This window comes from Leptonychotes weddellii, chromosome 1 (assembly GCF_054177405.1).
Source record: "Leptonychotes weddellii isolate Sample4059 chromosome 1, ASM5417740v2, whole genome shotgun sequence".
NCBI classification, from domain to species: domain Eukaryota; kingdom Metazoa; phylum Chordata; class Mammalia; order Carnivora; family Phocidae; genus Leptonychotes; species Leptonychotes weddellii.
Genome location: NC_138369.1, coordinates 109,194,449 through 109,215,050, shown reverse-complemented (window position 1 = coordinate 109,215,050; position 20,602 = coordinate 109,194,449). Strand labels below are relative to the sequence as shown.

The 20,602-nt window shown below is 33.3% G+C and overlaps 1 protein-coding gene and 1 pseudogene across 8 annotated transcripts in view; one reads left to right on the top strand and one right to left on the bottom strand.

Annotated features, from left to right (window-relative positions):
• Positions 1-5,408: 5,408 nt before the first annotated feature.
• The window catches only part of ECT2 (epithelial cell transforming 2), a 60,141-nt gene continuing 44,947 nt past the window's right edge, over positions 5,409-20,602 (bottom strand). For 5 of the 8 annotated variants that reach the window (XM_081829686.1, XM_081829693.1, XM_081829691.1 and 2 more), the window contains 4 exons: positions 10,925-11,032; positions 9,667-9,813; positions 7,982-8,249; positions 5,409-6,762 (listed from right to left, as the gene is read on the bottom strand). In XM_081829686.1, the coding sequence (XP_081685812.1) occupies positions 8,100-8,249; positions 9,667-9,813; positions 10,925-11,032 (405 nt within the window). In that variant the 3' untranslated portion in view covers positions 5,409-6,762; positions 7,982-8,099. The remainder of the gene's footprint in view (positions 6,763-7,981; positions 8,250-9,666; positions 9,814-10,924; positions 11,033-20,602) is intronic. The other 3 variants (XM_006733597.3, XM_006733599.3, XM_031028509.2) reach the window with 1 other exon arrangement.
• Positions 16,841-20,437, top strand: LOC102746869 (phosphatidylinositol N-acetylglucosaminyltransferase subunit P pseudogene; annotated as a pseudogene).

Below are 20,602 nucleotides of genomic sequence, written 5' to 3'. Positions count from 1 at the left end.
GTGGATGGGGAATTAGCTAAATGGGTGATGGGTATTAAGGATGGCACTTGTTATGATAAGCACTGGATATTATTTTTTTTAAGATTTTATTTACTTGAGGAAGAGAGAGAGCGCATGAGCAGGGTAGGGGCAAAGGGACAAGCAGATTCCCCACTGAGTGGGGAGCCTGACACAGGGCTTAATCCCAGGACCCCAAGATCATGACCTGAGCCAAAATCAGAAACCCAACCGACTGAGCCACCAAGGTGGCCCAGCACTGGGTATTATATGTTAAGTGATGAATCACAAATTCTACTCCTGAAATCCATATTACACTGTATGTAAACTAATTAGAATTTAAATAAAAATTTGGAAGAAAACAAAATTAAATAAAAAATTAAAAAAATAAAATCAGGGGATGTTTTACAAATAGATATAGTTTTATAGATATATATGTATATTGATATGAATATAGATGTAGAGATAGAGATATACATACATACATAAAATAGTATAATGTGAGTATATAAGATGCAAAGAAATAAGGACCAAGATGAATATTTGGGGAGCAGCTACATGTAAGAGATGGGAAAAGATTATTTTATACACTCAAAGATACATATTGAGATGTAGCTCAATAGGTAGGAGGGAAAAAAGTAGTGACACAAAATCCAAAGGAGGAAAGAGTATTTACAAAAGGAGGGAATGATGCATCAAAAAGAATAAAATACCTAGGAATAAATTTAACAAAGGAGGTGAAAGATCTGTACACTGATACTATAAGACATTAATAAAAGAAACTGAAAGAGATTCAAATAATTGGAAAGATAGTCCATGCTCATGGATTGGAAGAATTAATATTGTTAAGATGTCCACACTAGGGGTGCCTGGGTGGCTCAGTTGTTAAGCGTCTGCCTTCGGCTCAGGTCATGATCCTGGGATTGAGCCCCGCATCGGGCTCCCTGCTCGGCGGGAGGCCTGCTTCTCCCTCTTCCACCCCTCTGCTTGTGTTCCCTCTCTCGCTGTGTCTCTCTCTGTCAAATAAATAAATAAATAAATCTTTAAAAAAAAAGATGTCCGCACTATCCAAAGCAATCTTGATTCAATGCAGCTCCTATCAAAATTCCAACAGCATTTTTCACAAAAACAGAACAAACAATCCTAAAATTTGTATGGAACCACAGAAGACCCAAATAGCCAAAGCAATCCTGAAAAAGGGCAGAGCTGGAGGCATCACACTCCCTGATTCCAAACTATATTACAAAGCTATAGTAACCAAAACAGTATGGTATTGGCATAAAAACACGTACACTGATCAATGGAACAAATGAGGAGCCCACAAATAAATTCATGAATATATGGTCAATTAATTTACAACAAAGGAGCCAAGAATATAGTGTGGAAGGGCCTCTCTTTGATAAACAGTGTTGGGAAAACTGGTTAGCCATGAGCAAAAGAATCAAACTAGACCGTTATCTCCAACATGGACAAAAAATTAACTCAAAATGGATTAAAGACTTGAGTAAGACGTGAAACTGTAAAACTCTTAGAAGAAAAATAGGTGGTAAGTTCCCGGACATTGGTCTTGGCAATTATTTTTTGGATTTGACACCAGAAGCCAAGGCAATCCATAAAAGCAAAAATACACAAGCTTTGACATCAAACAAAAGGTTCTGCACAGCAAAGGAAACCAACAACAAAATGAAAAGGCAACCTACTTGATATAAGAAAATATCTGCAAATCATGTATTACAACTCAATAGTGAAAAAACAATCCAATTTAAAAATGAGTAAAAGACCTGAAGAGGCATTTTCCTAAGACATACAGATGACCATCAGGTACATGGGAATGTGCTCAACATCACTAATTATCAAGAAAATGCAAATTCGAATGCAATGAGTTATCCATTCATACGGGTTAGAATGGCTATTAGCAGAAAGGTAAAAGATAACAAGAGTTGGGGGGCACCTGGGTGGCTCAGTCATTAAGCAGCTGCCTTCGGCTCAGGTCATGATCCCAGGGTCCTGGGATCGAGCCCCATATCGGGCTCCCTGCTCTGTGGGAGGCCTGCCTCTCCCTCTCCCACTCCCCCTGCTTGTGTTCCCTCTCTCCCTGTGTCTCTGTCAAACAAATAAATAAAATCTTTAAAAAAAAAAAAAAGATAACAAGAGTTGGTAGAAATGTGGGGAAAAGCAAACCTTTGTGAATTATTGGTGGAAATAAATGTAAATTGGTACAGTTACTATGGAAAGGAGTATAGAAGTACCTCAAAAAATTAAAAATAGAGCTACCATATGATCCAGCAATATTAACCATTTGGATTTTCTCAATTGTGAAATGCTTGTTTTTCTACATGGAAGTCTAATTTTTTTGGCTTTTTAGTTCTTTATAATACAATTCTGGATGAGTCCATCAATTATATATATTGTGAACATATACTCTGTGATTTTTGCTCTTAATGATATCTTTTCATGATTAGAAGTTCTTAATTTTAATGCAGATTTATCAATCTTTCTCACTATAATTATCTTAAACATAGTGACACATTTAAGCAGTATTTTCCACCCCGGACAGATTAAGATACTTTCCTATATTATCTAGTAAAATCTTTAGTTTTACCTTTCATATTTACATCTCTAATTCCCCTGGAATTCATTTTGTGTAGAGTGTGAAAAAGAGATTAGATTTTTCTTTTTAAAGAAAAATATACCTATTTTTCTCAGTATCATTTATCGAATAGACTGTCTTCACTGTTTTAAAGTGCCACTTTTGTCTGTTTATCGGTTTTCAATTATGATCCACTAATTTATTTGTGTTCAGTGCACCAAGACTTCCAATATCTCGCTGTCCTGATACTATAGTTTTATAATAAACCTTGTTTCTGATAGAGCAAGTTCTCTCACCTCTTCAACTGATTGGTCATATCACACAAAGTGTTCTTTGTATATCCATATACATTCTGGAAACAATTTGTCATGTTACACACACACACACACACACACAACTTGTATTTTGATTGGCTTGGATTTCTATCAATTTCCCACACCTGGTAATTTCCATATTTTTAACCTCAGTTATACACTAAAATTATTTTTAAGTTGTATTTCATATATGTTTGATATTTGTTAGGACACCCACTCTGACTGTATTTAGTCATGTTGCCCAAAAGTCCTTAGTTGGAATTTTAAGAACAGTGGCTGAGTTTTATTAAATGACCTTATAGAATCTATTGATAAATCATGTTTTTTTCTCCTATAAATTGTCAATAAGTCATATTCGTAAAGTTCCAAATATTGAACTACACTTGTAATCTTGAAAGAACCCTATTTGATGCAGTAAAATCCCTAAAACAATTCAAAAGACTCTTTAGCATTAATATTGGATCCATCTGGGAACCTGATTCCCATTTTGGCTCCCTAATGGTGCAGAGTTGAGAAATCAACTTGAATCAAACTATTTGAGTCTAAGAAGGCTGAAATAATAGATGAGAATATATTCAGACTTAAGATTAATGTAATGCACCATTATCTTGTAATCATGCAGTATGTCACAGGACTGATTTTTCTTTCAGTCAAGGGAAGTGTGTTTCATTTACCAGGATCATTTTGTCAGTTTTAGACCTACTATGTTTATTAGTCATTCCAATGGTCATATATTGATTAGACTGTATTTTAATTGTACTTCTAGACTTAATTGTTCATTTATTTAGAATGATTGCTTCTATATTCATAATTGAAATTAATCAGTACTTTTCTTTCTTACAATCTTTTAAAATGTTGATATAAAGCTTATGTTAACTTCATGAAATGAACTGGATAGCTGCCAATCTTTTTTAATTCTGCAAAGTAGGACTATTACTATACATTAGATAGCCTTTAAATGCTGGAACTCAGCTTTAAAATCATTTGGAATTTGCATCTTTTTTAACAGTACATATTTACCTTTCTAACTTGTGCTATTTATTGGGCCATTAGAATTTTCTACTTCCTCTTCAGTCAACTTTGGCTTACTTTGCCTAGTCCTCCACATTTTCAAATTTGCTATGGAGTTAAACATTTTCTTATGTCTCATACATGTGATTCTTTATTGATATGGTTCTATATTCAATATATCATGTATGAATTATATGGTATAACCCACAAATACAAGAATGGGTTAACATTATAAAATATATTAATATAATGAAACAGATTAAAGATCAATGAATAAAACATTTTCTCAATAGAGAAGGTTAATTTTATATAATATCCATACATGATAAAGCATCTTAACAGGTAAAGAATATAAACAAACTTTTTAATTTGTTAATGGTGATATACCAAAAATACTAGATCTTAGAGCAGGTATCACTACTGAGAAAAACTAGAGGATACCCTTTAAAGTTAAAATTAACTACCTGCTAATATTTTGTCAGTGTTCATCAAATACATTTCCAACTTCATGCCTTATCTCAGGTCATTTCCTCTCCCTAGAAACACCATACTTTTGGAGGGAATCAAAGCTCCATCTCCAATAAAATGATAAAAGCTGTGTAATCTCTGCCAGAAAAATGCATACATGCACTAAACACAAAATTTTATGTAAACTATCATAGGATTCACTACTTCCATCCTGCAAAAGATTCCAGATTAAAAGCTTCTGTCCTGGAGCGCCTGGGTGGCTCAGTCCATTAAGTGTCTGACTTCAGCTCGGGTCATGATCTCAGGGCCCTGGGATCAAGCCCCACATCAAGCTCCATGCTCAGCGGGGAGTCTGTTTCTCCCTCTTCCTATGGCCCCCCCAACCCCTGCTCATGCTCTCCCTCTCTCAAATAAATAAAATTTTTTTAAAAATTGCTGTCCTACATATAGCTCAGTATACATAATGCTTAAAAATATTAATGGAGAAAGGAACAAGCAGATATATAGGCAAGCAAATATATGAGAGAAGTTGATTCAAACATTCATACTGACCTATGAAAATCTGTGTAAAGGAATTGCTTAAAACATGAAACACGCGTGCCTGGGTGGCTCAGGTGGTAGCATGTCCAACTCTTGATTTCAGCTCAGGTCATGATCTCAGGGTCATGGAACTGAGCCCTGCATTGGGCTCCATGCTCAGCAGGGAGTCTACTTGAGATTCTCATTCTCCCTCTCCCTCCCTTCCCTCCCCACTATCTCTCTCTCTCTAAAATAAAGAAATAAATCTTTAGGGCCGCCTGGGTGGCTCAGTTGTTAAGTTTCTGCCTTCGGCTCAGGTCATGATCCCAGAGTCCTGGGATCGAGCCTCGCATCGGGCTCCCTGCTCGGCGGGAAGCCTGCTTCTCCCTCTCCCACTCCCCGTTTGTGTTCCCTCTCTCGCTGTGTCTTTCTCTGTCAAATAAATAAATAAAATCTTTAAAAAAAAAATAAATCTTTAAAAACAACAAAAAACATGAAACAAAATATACTTGAGTTTTAAGTATTTATTTACAAAGTTCTTACTAATACAACTGCTTTTAAAATATATCAATAAAGAGTGATTTACTATTTAAAAATGGCAAATATGTGGCATAGAAAAAATCTATATAGTCAGTTAAAGTATTAAAGCAGATGACTGAAAATTGTTAAATGACAGTTAAATGTTTGCAGTACTCCCTACACAGATAGGAAATAAAAATTCATTTGTTCATAGAAACTTGATTATTTTGTATCACTGACTATAAAAAAAACCTATTGTGAAAATTAACATCAGGGTTTGAAAGATATTTTACAATAGCAAATAAATGTATTTTGATTTTACATTTAATTATGGGACCAAAATAAAAGGTAGACCATACACATATCTATGTATTTTACAGCAGATTAGTAAAACTGATGCCAATTTTAGAAGTATTTCATAAAGAGTGTAACAGTCTATACCACAATTTCCCCATGGTCTTACCCTTCAAAATAAAATTCCTCACACTATCAAACTAAATGAAGATTTGCTAGTGGCTAAAATCACCCAAAATATATGGCCCCTGAAAAAGTTACAAGTATACACCAATACCATGTTTGTCAAAATACACATTATTTTTTAATCTTTGTTCTTATCTCAATCTGCAAAAATATTTTGGAACCATCTCCTTTAACTATTATTCTTGTTAATAAGGGCAAATCTTTTAAAATCCACACTCTAGATCTTGACAACATTTGAGAATAAAATAAATTGCAACAGGAGCAGCTAAATAACTACTTCAAACAGCACATGTGAAACAAGTCCCCACTACTAACCAGAAATCTGTGCAGGGGTTTTATCTAGTACATTCTGTGATATCACTTAATTTCTTCACAAATTGAGATACACAAATAGGCATTTCCAAAAATTCATTCATGGACACTATACAGAGAGATTCACAGCAGTATTTGGCATCCACCAATAAAATTTATTTACTATTATCAAGTTGCAAAGCTACTAATACCATGAATAACTTAAATTATTGGTCTTCGAATGAAGGATTTGAGCAAAGAGAAAAATTACATCAAAATCAATATAATTTTTTACATGAATTAACTCAAATATCTAAGAGGTTAACCTTACTCTTTCAAGAAGAAAATCAAATGACATAGTTTTAGTGTTACCTATATTCTTTCCAGCTTTCACCGAGTGCTAATGACAAGTACCATTTAAGTCAGTTTCTTATTTGAATATGAAGTGTTTATAAGTTGCTATAAATTAAGATTTTTTAAGTTTCATATCAAATGAGTTGTAGATCTGCTTAAAGTATGACTTCTTCTTTCAAAGAAGGAAGGCAAGCTGACAAGGGAGGGAGATGGGATACCCTGTAAAGATAAGACAAATACTTTTATATTTAAATTTTTCTTTTCAAAAATTTTAAAATAGTTTAGCATCATGCATATTATTTTACAAATTAACACAACAATTAATTTTAAAACATCTGAAAATTCTAAACTCTTTAAATAAAAGAATTTAAATTAGGGGAAGGGGATAGGAAGAAAACATAATTAAAACTATTTTAGCATTCTGAAAACAAAAAAACAAATGGACAGACTAGTTAACTACATATTAACTCAACTGGTTTACTGCTAATAGGGTATTTCTGTGTGATATTAAAGACTTTCAGGTTCTTTAAAAAAATTATAAATTAGTAAGTTTTTGAGGTAAAAAGACAAACTCTAGTGGTTTCTTAATCATAAAGCAAAATTAAGAGGAGTAAAATTACTTCACGAAAAAAAATTCTCTAAAATTAAAGGTCATACATTCCTAGAGAGTTTCTGTGTTATGTGTACAATCCATAGCAAAATAGCAGCAATTCTGATAAGAGATTATTAAGTTACTAAGCTATCTAAATTTATTGTTTCAGAGGTCAAAGTTAAATATCACCAGAATTTTCAATAATAACAAAGGAACATGCACAAGAACACCAAAAACTGAAGAGCAGATGTAAATCAAAATGAATTATAAAGAAAGTTACTGCTTTATTTTAACATACATGAATGTCTAACTGTAACTAAACTTAGAGCCAACAAGGTAGCTGGCTCTAAGTTCTCATCAACAAGGTAGTAAAATGTAGTATTTAAAGAGCTAGGTTGGTAAAGTATTACCATTCAGGTGATAACAAAGATGATTTAAGTAGATAGTATAAAAGCTTACATTTTCTTCAAGTAAAACGTTTATGATTTGCCATATTAAAAAGCATGAATTTTATATAAATGCCATAAATCTAAGATTAAGAATCTGATTTGGAATAAAAATCTACTTTACATCAAAATTATTACTATTCTTTAAAATGATCATTTTCATAAACAGGAACATTTCTAATGGGATTGAATTTTTCTGGACTTAAGAATAAATTACCTAGTAAAAAATATTTTTATGTGTCAATACACAAGGAAACTCTATTAAGCCTAAATTGTTGTGAATTCAAAGCAGTTATAAAGTTTTGAATTTAAAAGTCCCCACCCACCTAGTAACGATTCAGTGAAGAAAGAATGCTTTCTTTTTTCACAAATACAAATTTCAAATAGCTAATAAGCTCACATTAAACTTTCACGAGGCTTGTTTCCATTACTGGTTGGCATATCTCCTAATTCTTCACAAATGTCAAAGATGACTTGGATAGGACTTTTTTTGAAATTTGAAAAATCAATAGTTCCTTCTAGTATCTCTGAAAAACTAGCTCGTGAGGCAGAATGCGGATAGATCGAAACCAGGAGTTTTGAGAGCGCCCACCAGTAGAGTTTGAGCGCTGTACATAAACATGCTTAGTAAATCCAATTATATTGCTTGTGGAAACAGAATGGACAATCTGTTAGAACGGAAATAAGCAATTGAGAAGAGGACATGAATGTCTTAAAGATATTTTAGGTACTTCTTATTTATATTATCTACATAAAAGTGACAAAACCATAAATAATTTTCTAAATATTTTCTGTAAAATCAAATTACATTCATTTGAAAAGCAATGCTTATAATAGTTACATAGCTATATAGATGCAGGATATAAAAAAGGGACAGTACTTTGACCTAACTGCATTTTGTCCATCTTAATTCATTTTCATTTATCAAATTTCTTGGCATATATTTATATTATCAAGCTCAACTTCCCTCCCATTGGAAGGTTAACCTTCCTCCAAAATTTGTATAAATATACTCATAGATTCAACTCTAAGTCTCTGAGTTAAGACTTAGACTTAACTGGCTTTTAAAAAAATAAGAGTTATTGAGTATTAAGTACCTTATCTATAAATTTTATATAATAAAAGGTAACCAGGCCACTCACTAGGAACTGTTCAAAGCATTTTGCATATATTAACTTATTTAATCCTTACAACTACTACTTTAAATTCATCTTACTGATACTGAAATTGAAACAGAGAGATCTTTAATAACTTCCCAAAAGTCATACAGCTAGCAAATAGCAGAGCCAGGATTTGAACATGTGAGTTCCAGAGTTCATGCTCTTAACCACTATTCAAACTGCCTCTCATTAGATAATCACACTGTGTGTGTGTGTGTGTGTTTAGTCCTTATAGTAACACTATATGGTTAAGTACTATTAACCTCTTTTTTCCTCAGCTGTAAAAATGAGGATAAGAAGAGAATAAGAAACTTGCTGAAGGACACACAACTAAGAAGTAACAGTCACTTGCTTTTCTTAACCTTAGTAGGTTAGATCAATAATAATTTTACAAAGAACAGATGCATCACTCACATACTTAGAGACAGTAATAAATGTTAGAAATATCCCTAATATTAATTATCTAATAATTCTGGTATCACTAGAAATTTGAATTATTCAGGAAATATTTAAAAATATACACATATGAATTCAGAATCCATATCATCCTTCAGCTTCAGAGGTTATATTCTACTCATCACAGAAATAGTTTAAAAAAACAAAACAAAACAAAAAACCTCTATCTCAGCTATATTATTAGAGCCAATCTCCATAAACAGAACCATCATTATTTACATGTTTCTTTTCTTAGATTTTTGAATGTATCTCAATCTCAATAAAATTTCACATCAAACTATACACTAAGTATGTCTCTAGTTCATTAAGTGAAGTTTTTCTCAGTTACCTTTACCCAATAAAGAGGCTAAAAGTTTAGAGATTAAAAAAGAGAGTTATTAAGACTTTCATCTTCAAAAAGTTAACAAATTCCATACCAACTCCATAAATGTGAGTAAGTCATTTAGCCCATTAGATCAAAGTCACTTACTGCTAATGATGATGTGCTAGACAGACGACTCATCACATGCTTGTCATTGCTGGAAGGACTTCTTCCCTCCACTGAGCTTTGGGATGTCATAAGGGCCCTTCGCAGAGCTCTTTTTGGAGTTTTTGAGAAAGAGAATGCTCTTGTAACCTAGAGTTAAAAAGAGTCCCAATTAATTAAGCATACATAAATCTAATACAACTGATAAGAACGTAAACAATGCCAAATATACATGAAGTTCTCCTACAAATAGTATATGTCAGAATTAGAATTTCTTTGGACAAAACAATGAGAAGATGAAGTAGTACATTGTAGATAGACTATTCCATCCTGCAATCATAAAGCACTACAGCCCAAAGGGAGAAAGAAAGCAGGAGGAAAAAACCTGGCCTGGGAGATTAGAAACCTGGGTTTTTATTGGATTCTGCTAAAATTTAGTTGTGAAATCTTTAATCCAAGGCCACTTGAACCTCAATTTATTTATTAAAAAAGTGAAAGAGCTCATTTGAATCATTCAACATGTTTATCTAGTATACATCATACACATTAAATGCTGGAAGATACAAAGATGGTTAAAGTAGAAGGCCTCCCCTCAAAAGCAAAGCAAACAACAAAAAATTATAGATGATGGCTGCAAATTTTGCTCAAACTATTAAAATTCTAGTTCTACTTTTAAGAAGCCCCATTATATGGGCACCTGGATGGCTTAGTCGGTTAAGATCTGAATCTTGATTTTGCCTCAGGTCTTAATCTCAGGGTCGTGAGTTCAAGCCCCATGTTGGGCTCCATGCTCCATTTAAATGAATAAATAAATAGCCCCATTACCAACATTCTTACATAGTCCTCAACTCTGATAAAGTAAGGGAAGTGATCTTCATCATTAGAAGACTGAAACATATTTATGGTCAGGAATAGATCCCAGGTCTCCCAATTCTGTCAGTGCCCTTTGCTGAAAAATATCTGAGGCAATATTTAAGATTAATGTACATATATCTACATCTAAATCACCACCAGTACATTTCTAGTGAAGCATGGGGCATAGAAGCATCACTATAACAAGAATGGGAGGGATAACAAGTTGTTATAATTACTGTGTGAAAGGATTTGCTAAACTAAAACTATTATCTCTATGGGCTATTTCCTAGAACAAAGAAAACAGCGGTGTTAAACTATCCTTATACTGGTGTTTATAGCAATAATATTTTAATATACTCTGAAAAATACATTTTGGAGATATGTTAAATAATAAGCTAAGACTCACCTTTTTTGAAGTCTTTTTTATTGCTCTAGATGCTCTACTCAACGTACTGTCCATATCTTTAGTATTTACTTCAAAGGATTCTGGATCAGCACTGTAAATAAGATTCTCCTGTTGAAAAAATAATACTTTTTTATTATTTTTAAATAAATAAGGGTGCCTGGGTGGCTCAGTTGGCTAAGCAACTGCCTTCGGCTTAGGTCATGATCCCAGGGTCCTGGGATCGAGTCCCACATCGGGCTCCCGGCTCAGCGCGGAGCCTGCTTCTCCCTCTGACCCTCTCCCCTCTCATGCTGTTTCTCTCTCTCTCTCTCAAATAAATAAATAAATAAATAAAATCTTTAAAAAAATAAAAAAAAATAACTAAGTAAAACAAAATAAAAATACACAACTGTTTCTAAAATCAAAGCTCTAATAAGCACATGGGAGTATATACAAATGAAGCTACTCAGGTTTTTTATATGCTTGACATAATTTCAACTCTGAAATATACTAATTTAAGGATGGCAAAAAAAATTAGCATTCACTAAATGAAAAATTCATTGCAAGGACTATGGACACCAAAGCAACTGAAAAAAGAACTCAATATAAAATCTTTTTAACAACCCTAAAACCAACAAGTTAGAACCTTAGTGGACATAATGCTTAAGTATAAAGTCTGCTATAAAACCAAAACCAATAAACAATTTCCTTGAGATAATCTCAAATTAAACTTAGACTTTTTCCTTTTTTCTTTCTTCCTCTACCAACATCGAAATGGATTCTAAATTGGAGGTTCTGATCCTATGATCAAGAGCTCCTAGGAGTGGCAATGGATAGAAATAAGAGGTAAGCAACCTCCCTGAAATCATGTGCAAAATTGTGTGTGTGCATAAATGCAAAGGACAGTTTTCTGAGGAGTAGGCTCATAGTTTATGTTACATTCTAAAAGGAGTCAAAGATTTCAGATAGGCCAAGAACCACTGATCAAAATTAACCTTAAATGAGACAACTAATCTCCAAGTAATCCAAAATATCACTTACTCAAATTACATTTGGGCTTTTTGAAAAAAGCAAGTGAGACAAAATGTCTTTGCATACTCCTATAACCAATCTGCAATTCAAAATTTATAGATCTAGGTCATGAATCAGTAAGTTTCCCCACTAGTCTAGCACTATTAAGACTATTCTCCACCACTGTCATTCTGTGGCTAGAGAGAATTTATACAACCTTGTGAATATTGGTTTTTCTGAAAATGTTCTCATATGCAAAATGTAGAAAATATCTGTATACTTAACCCACAGGAGTCATGAAACAAGATAATGCACAGTAGTCCTTTGAAATAAAACGTTAAACCCCCTTGCAAACAAATAGTCTTAAATATTATATTCTACAATTATAAATGCTTGCTTTGGCTCTCTGCCATTGACATCCACATAGACAGGCTTGGTTTTGCCAAAGCTGCTTAAAACAAGCAAGTCTGTCCTGCCTGCTCCAGACCCTCTCTTTCCACTTCGTCCACTTGCTGAAAGATTTAGTCACTTACCTAATCTTAATCAGGTAATAGTACTTGTAATCATCAGTAACTTTTTAAAATGTTATAATTTTTTTCCTGAGTCAAAAAACAAAAACAAAAACAAAACACACACACACACACTTCCATTATAGAAAATTTGAAAGAAAAATTACCCACAAATGTCCTGGCCACTTGCTATTTACATTTAAACGTATTTCTTACATATATTTTTATATGCATAAATGTTTTATTTTAACAAAATTAGAGTGTTCTATTCAGTTTTATATCATTTTTCAATTAGCTGTGTATTATGGCTTTTTTCCATTATCGTTAGATACTCAAAGGAATTACTATTAATGAGCAGATGATAAAAGTCTGATTATATGAGAATTAATTTTATTATTTCATTATTTTTTAACACAAAGTGCCTCTGCTTTCTTCTCATTAAGAAATAAACATCATAACATCAAAAAAATAAAATACTTAGGAATAAACTTAAAGAGATGAAAGACATACACTGTAAACTACAAAATGTTGTTGCTGAAAGGAATTAAAAAATACATGAATAAATGGAAAAACATCCTGTGTTCATGAATTGGAAGATTTAATATTAACACGTCAATAGTACCCAAAGCAATCTACAGATTCAATGAAATCCTTATCAAAATCCCAGTGACTTTTTTGCAAAGAAAAAAAAAATTCATTCCAAAATTCATATGGAATCACAAGTGACTCCAAATAGCCAAGACAATCCTGGAAAAAAGTACAAAGTTGGAAGTCTCAAACTTCTTGGTTTAAAAACCTACTACTAAGGGGCACCTGGGTGGCTCAGTTGGTTGAGCATCTGACTTTTGATTTCAGCTCAGGTCATGATCTTGGGGTCATAGGATTGAGCCCCCCGTCGGGCTCCTCCCTCAGCGGGGAGGCTGCTGGAGAGTCTCTCTCTCCCTCTCCCTCTGCCCCTCTTCCCACCCCCTCACACACTCTCTCTCTCTCTAAAATAAATGATTCTTAAAAAAAAAAAAAAAAACACCTACTACTATAATCAAAATGGTAATGTATTGGCATAAGATACAGAATAGAAATGGAATGAAACAGAATAGAGAGCCTAGAAATAAAGCCTCATATAATATGGTCAAATGATTTGACAAGGGCATCAAGACTATTCAATAGGAAAAGGAGGACAGTCTTTTCAACAAATGGTGCTAAGAAAACTAGATATCCACAGGCAAAAGAATAAAGTTGGATCCTTACCTTACAGCACACACAAAAATTAACTCAAAATGGATCAAAGATCTAAATATAAGAGCTAAAAACTATACAACTCTTAGAAGACAAAGAAAACATAGGCTGAAAGCCTCAAGACACTAGATTTAACAGTGCTATCTTAGATATAACACCAGAGGCAGAGGCAACAAAAGAAAAACAGGAAAACTAGATGTCACAAAAATTGGTTAAATGTTGTGCAAAAGACACTATCAATAAAATAGGTAGCAATCCACAGAATGGGAGAAAATATAAATCATTTATCTGATATATCTGAGAAAGCATTAATATCCAGAATATATAGAGAATGCCTAAAACTCAACATCAAAAAAAAAAAAATAACGGATTCAACATTCACCACCTACACCTACATTTTCTTACAGGTTTTTGAAATGGTTTCACTTTTAACTCGCAAATCTACCTATAAACTTATATGGATATAAGGTTAGGATATACATCTAATTTTTCCTATGTATTTAACCAACTATCGTAGCACCATACGTTAACAATCTTATTAAATTGTTAAAGTACTATATTTATCATACAATAAAGTCTTATTTCAAGAACATCTGTTTTTTTTTTTAATTTTATTTATTTATTTATTTGAGAGAGAGAGAATGAGAGACAGAGAGCATGAGAGGGTGGAGGGTCAGAGGGAGAAGCAGACTCCCCACCAATGCGGGACTCGATCCCGGGACTCCAGGATCATGACCTGAGCTGAAGGCAGTCGCTTAACCAACTGAGCCACCCAGGCACCCAACATTTATTCTTTTCATTGTGCAGTAGTGTTCTGATCATTGTAACTTTAAAAATACAATGTAATATCTCATAAAAGAAGTACTGTTCTTTACTTTTTTATTGTTGCTTTTTCTTTAAAAATTATCTTTGGAATCATTCTGTCAAAATCCAAAATTTCCTGTAGGATTTTATAAGAACTACAATGAATTGACATCTTCATGCTACTCCGCATTCTCATTTAGGAACATCATAGATTTCTTTGTAAAGTATTATATAGTTTTCTTAAAATAGAAAACTTTCATTTATTTCTTACAAGGCTATTCCCAGATTTATACTAAAATTTCCTAAATTTATACCTTTATTGGAAAGAGGTGTCTTCCTTTCCTATACTTTCTAGTTGGTTACTGCCAGCATAGAGAAAAACTACTGAGGGGCACCTAGATTGTGCAGTTGGTTAAGCCTCCAACTCTTGGTTTTGGCTCAGGTCGTGATCTCAGGGTCATGAAATCAAGCCCCATGTTGGGCTCCATGCTCAGCGGGGAATCTGCTTAGGACTCTCTCTCCTTTGCTCGTGCCCTCCCCCCCCCCCACCATGCTCTCTCATGCGCTCTCTCTCTAAAATAAATAAGTTTTTAAAAAAAAAGAAAGAAAGAAAAACTATTAATATGCACGTATTTATTTTTTATTTGGCTAAACTAAGCTGTTACAAGTTCTAATACTTTTCAATTGGTTTTTGTTAATTATCTAGACAATCACTGGAAATAACTGAATAGTTAACATCTCTTGACAATCTATGAGAAACAAAGTAGTTAGGACTGTGATTCAAGCTCTGCCTATCCCTGAGTCTCCCTTATCCCCATTCACATACACCTGCAAGGTTCTGCATTAACATCTCCTACATCTTATAATAGAGGAATCACATTTCCTACATTGCTATACATATGACACCATAAACTAAGCACAGCTGTAACTTTAGTTTTATGAATTTGATTTTGTTCTCATTTCATTTTCAATTTTAGTTTCATTTGATTTCACTTCAAATTTGCTTTCATTCAATCAACAAATATATATATTAAAAACCTATTTGATAGAAGTATTTTATGTTCCTAGATACAGAAGCAAATTCAGAAAAAGGATGTTTTGACACAAATATCTTTTCCTTCACGATGTTTTGTTTTCAAAGTACAAAGTAATTCATCAATGCTCACTCTAAATTGATCAACCCAAGACATTTTTAAAAAATGAAACACTGAAGGGGTGCCTGGTTGGTGCAGTCAGTTAAGCGTCGGACTCTTGGTTTCAGCTCAGGTTTGTGATCTCATGGTTGTGAGATTGAGCCCCGCATTGGGCTCTGCCCTCAGCATGGAGTCTGCTTGAGATTGTCTCTCCCTCTCCCTCTGCCCCTCCTGCTCATGTGCACACTCTCTCTCTCTCTCAAATAAATAAATAAATCTTAAAAAAAAATTAAACACTGAAAGATCCAATAGAATTAGGCAGGACACAATTAGAAGCTATAAGAGAATTAACAAAAGTGACTGGTTACAAAACTAACATACATATCAAAGATTAACCTACATACAAAACAATTAGAAAACAACTTAGTTAAAATATCTCATTTATAAATGGAATTACAGAGAGAAAATTACCTAGGAATACATCTAACCAGAAATCCATGTGTCTACACTCTTTTTTTCTGGAAAGATAAAGTATCAAAAGTTGCACTGCTAAAAAAAAGACTAGTGGGACAGGTGCATATTACTGGAGTATACTTTTCTCTATTTGATTTTTTCTTATGTACAAATATTATTTTTCTATTTAGAGAGTAAAACTCATAATATGAATATAAAATTAAATCCCTAAGCAGTTGCTAATAAAAGAGATACTTTTCTATTGCTATCTTAACTATTATTAAGCATATAATAACAACCTATGAGCTGAAAAGAGAGCAGATGGCTTCCTGTTTTCTCTCAATGAACAAATAAATTACTTCTAATTTGGTTACGGTAGATATATATGAGGTCTTTTACATTTCTAGAAGCTCTGGGTGCAGAATGACTGAAAAAGTAAGCAACTAGGTGGTTCTAGTGGCTGAGAAGACAATATAGCTGTTTGCTAAGATGTAAAGATGAAGTACTTCCTTTAGTTCTCTCTACACAGAGGAAGGAAAATAGGGCAAATCAGAGACAAAAATGTAAAGTAAGAGAAACTTCTCTTCATTATTCCAAGGTTTTTTCTACTAGTCTTCTTGTCTTATTAACACTTCCCATTCTCTCTTCCAAATATTGAAAAACCTTACTCTGGGGGTCCTGGCGTGACCTGGTCTTTCCCCAAGGTTTTCCTCTCTCGCCCCCGCTGAGGCTTCCTTGACATGCACTTCCGCAGGGGACTGGATGCTGAGACTGTCTAAAGCCACAGGGAAATGGTGGGATATTCACCATCACCATTGCCAGAAAGAGCGATTTATGGCTTTGTTCTTTTCTTAAGCTCTCAATTTGGCTTCATACTATCTCTTGTGTGGGCTTTTATTCCTGAATCTTGGCTAAACTCCTTAGGCTTAACCTATTGGCCTCAAAAATACTGGGCAGTTGCACTGCCTGTCTACCTCCTCATTACTACAGTAATCGGTTATGTACTCTTATTTGGAATAAACCTGATGAGTACCTCTCCACTCAACTCCATTTATACAATCATAGACAACTATGCTAAAAATCAACAGCAGAAGAAATATCAAGAAGATGCCAGCCCAACCTTAAGAGATATTCCTATTAGTGAAGTAAACCAAATGTTCTTTTTTGCAGCCAAAGAACTTTATGTCAAAAGGTAAATTGTATGAAGACTAACACCAAGCATTTAAAGTTTTTGATGAAATAATTTTGACCATAATTATTTTTACTATCTTTTATAATATCCAATACTGAAATGTAAAAAAAAGGTGAACTTAGATTAAGTTCAATTAATATTATAAATGTTCTCAAATATTAGTTATTAATAGAATAAAATACTGCATTACCATATACCAGACTTTTTAAAAAATAAGTACCAGTAAAAGCAAGTCCTTCCAAAAAAAACCTTACTTCATTCCTCTATATTTCCAAAATAAAATAAAAAATATATATCAGAACTAAAACTCATTTTTAATAACATACTAATATAATTCTAAAAACATTTCATGATTTAGTCAACATTTCTCAAGGATTAAAGACTAGAAAGGGAAGGAGTTCTTCAATAAGCCCCAAATCCACATGTACCTAAGACTAGTTCTAAAGACAGAGCTGCAGGGTTTAAGATTAGAAAGTAGTAATAATCGATTTCTCCCACTGCGAGACATAATATTAATTTCAGGAGAAACTGAATCTCAGCTACAGATTTATTCATGGGTGTTAATTCAAAAGAAATCTTCCAGCATTTCTGACATCTTAAGCTAATGAGCCTACCCACATGTGAGTTATCAGACCCTTTTTTCCCTAAGCTCTCCTCTCCCACTAGTCCTCAAATGCAGATGCTAAAGAAAAAATAACTAGTATCATGGTGCCCCCCACCCTTAGCTTACGCCTCAGTGATTTCCTCAAGCTCTATAATCATATTTATAGCTCAGAGCTTCTGCTTTGGCCAAATTAAAGTAGTACCAATAACAGATATTTATATTAACAACTTATTATGGATGACTAATAACCAGCAAAATAATTAAGTACAAATCATATTAACTCCATTATAAATATCTTCAGCTCAGAAGCACTAACTCTTCTCATATATGTTCTACTTTCAGTCTATTCTTCATGTAGTTAGTTTTTAAACTTGTAACTAGAATCTCTAAGAATGAATATGGCTACTCTAAAATAGCCAACAGTGATTTGACTAAGGTATAAAAACTTGATTTTTAAAAGAAATATGAAGAATTAGTAGTAAAAGACCTGAACTGTAGCACTGGGCATTTAATTATCAAGTTACTTCCTCTAAACTATTCCAAGTAGGGGGAGTGAAAGAATAACATTGCTTAAATCCACCTGTTAATAAATTATACTTTTGATATTTGAGATTAGAAATCTGCAATGGCATCAGAAAGTTACTATCGGACCTTAGACAATATATGAACTTTAAGAGTATGGACCATACATTTAAAGGTTACATACTGGCAAGAGACCAAAAATATAAACCTAAGTATTCTGAGAGATAAAGCTCTCAACAGATTAAAACTCTAATCTTTAAATTCGAAATTAACAGAATATGGGACACTGTATCCATGGGGAGAAAAGATATACAAAAGGGTTTAACCAGGAATCAGAATACCTGGATTCTAATGTAAGCTTTATGTTCTTGGCCTTAATTTCACATGTAAAATAATGAGATTAGATTAGGTTTTATTTCAGCTTAAAAATTCTTAAGTCATTTATAAATGGGCATGAAGAATGAAACAGTATAGAATAAAACAGTTGTAAGCTCCAATTGTTTAGGGAACCCAAAATGTGTAACAGAAGGACAAAAACTACTGATTGAAAGAATCAAGAAATTTTTATTTGTTACATTGTGTGTGTGTGTGTGTGTGTGTGTATTTAGAAATACTCTTCTTGTTATCAAGGCAAATGTTATCAAATGGTAAGACATCAACTCAGGGCTTTTTAAAATTTACTATGTGTAGTATTTTAAATGTGGGAAAGAGCTCAACTGAAGTCAGTGAGAATATCTCAATTTACAAAATATTTCTTAGTAACAAAATTTCACAACTTCAAAGAATTTTGTGGTTTAAGTATAAATCAGGACATAGTTAAATGTTTGCTGCCATCTTGTGGCTACCATATGAAATATTTCCATTAGCTGTTTATATTTTAGTTCTAGAATTATTAGCCATCCTGTGGCTAGTAATTCAATAGATTGTATTTTAAGGAAAATTTTCCATGAACAGCACTTCAGTATTATGGTTATAAATTTGTAAAGGACTTCATAAGCCATGTAGTCTGACATAATAAATGTAGGAGTAATTTCTACAACAGGCAGTCACTATACTACAAGGATCCATTTTATATATGCATACTTAGACCTGTGGAAAAAAAATTCCTCCTAACAATGAACACTTTTGTAAGCTTTATAACAAAAGCTGTCTTCATCATTTTTCTAGCCAGCACTGTTGTATGCACTAGGCTTCTGTGAACCTTTTTGTGGAAAAATCCTTTATTTATAACAACATATTGTTGACCCACAGAAATTAAAAAAACAAAAACAAATCATGCTGGATGAAATGTTCTATTAATGACAATTAGGACAAATTAGTCAATCTCAGGATTTTATTCTTTGGTTTTCCCTGTCATGTCATTTACTGAAAAAAAGAAATTGAAATCTCCTGCTTATTTAAAAAAAGGGGGAGGGTCTGTTAATTGTTCTCAACATTTAGGTAGGAGGTTTTAATCAAATATTACCTACTCTATAAACCATTATAATTATACCTTAATAGCCTTCAAGGTCAGACCTTAACTATGATAAATAAACATTTTAGTCCAACAGGAATGTCCAAGGCAATCTCCATTAGAGTACTACTGTACTGAAAAGGGTCGTTTATCAATACATTCTCCTCTATGTCATTTGTATAAAGATGAAAGGGTCTATACCTGTCTATCACATGTCTCTCCCACATATAATGAAGAAATCAAATTATTTCTTAAGGGATCTAGATTTCATCCAAGATCTACTACAGGCTATCTGATTTCTGTGAGTCATTTAACTTCAGTAATTTGATTTTCTCATGTATCCGCACTTTAAGCTGTATAAGATAATTATATATTCATAATGGTATTTGATTTTCAGAGGTTGGGCTGAGAAAACTGGATTGGCAACAGGCCTGACAGAAAAAACAACTTGCTACAACTCACCTATTGCTTTCAACAAGATAAAAGAACAAAAGAACAAGATTCCCTCTATTTTACAAATAGCCAGGTCAAAGAGCACCAATAAAAATCACGGGGTACTAGAACAAGTCCCCAAAGCCTCACTCAGTCAGAAAGGCACAGGAGCTATTAGGCTTTGAGGACCTATCTGTAAGCTAGGGACTCAAAATGTCTTGTGGGTCTATACTTTAAAAAATCTTTTCCAAAACAATTTTTTAAACCAGTTTTCCTCAATTCACATAAAACTAAAACTCTCCTACATTCATAATTACCAAGTCATTAGAAATGTATAGGGTTAGTCTGAA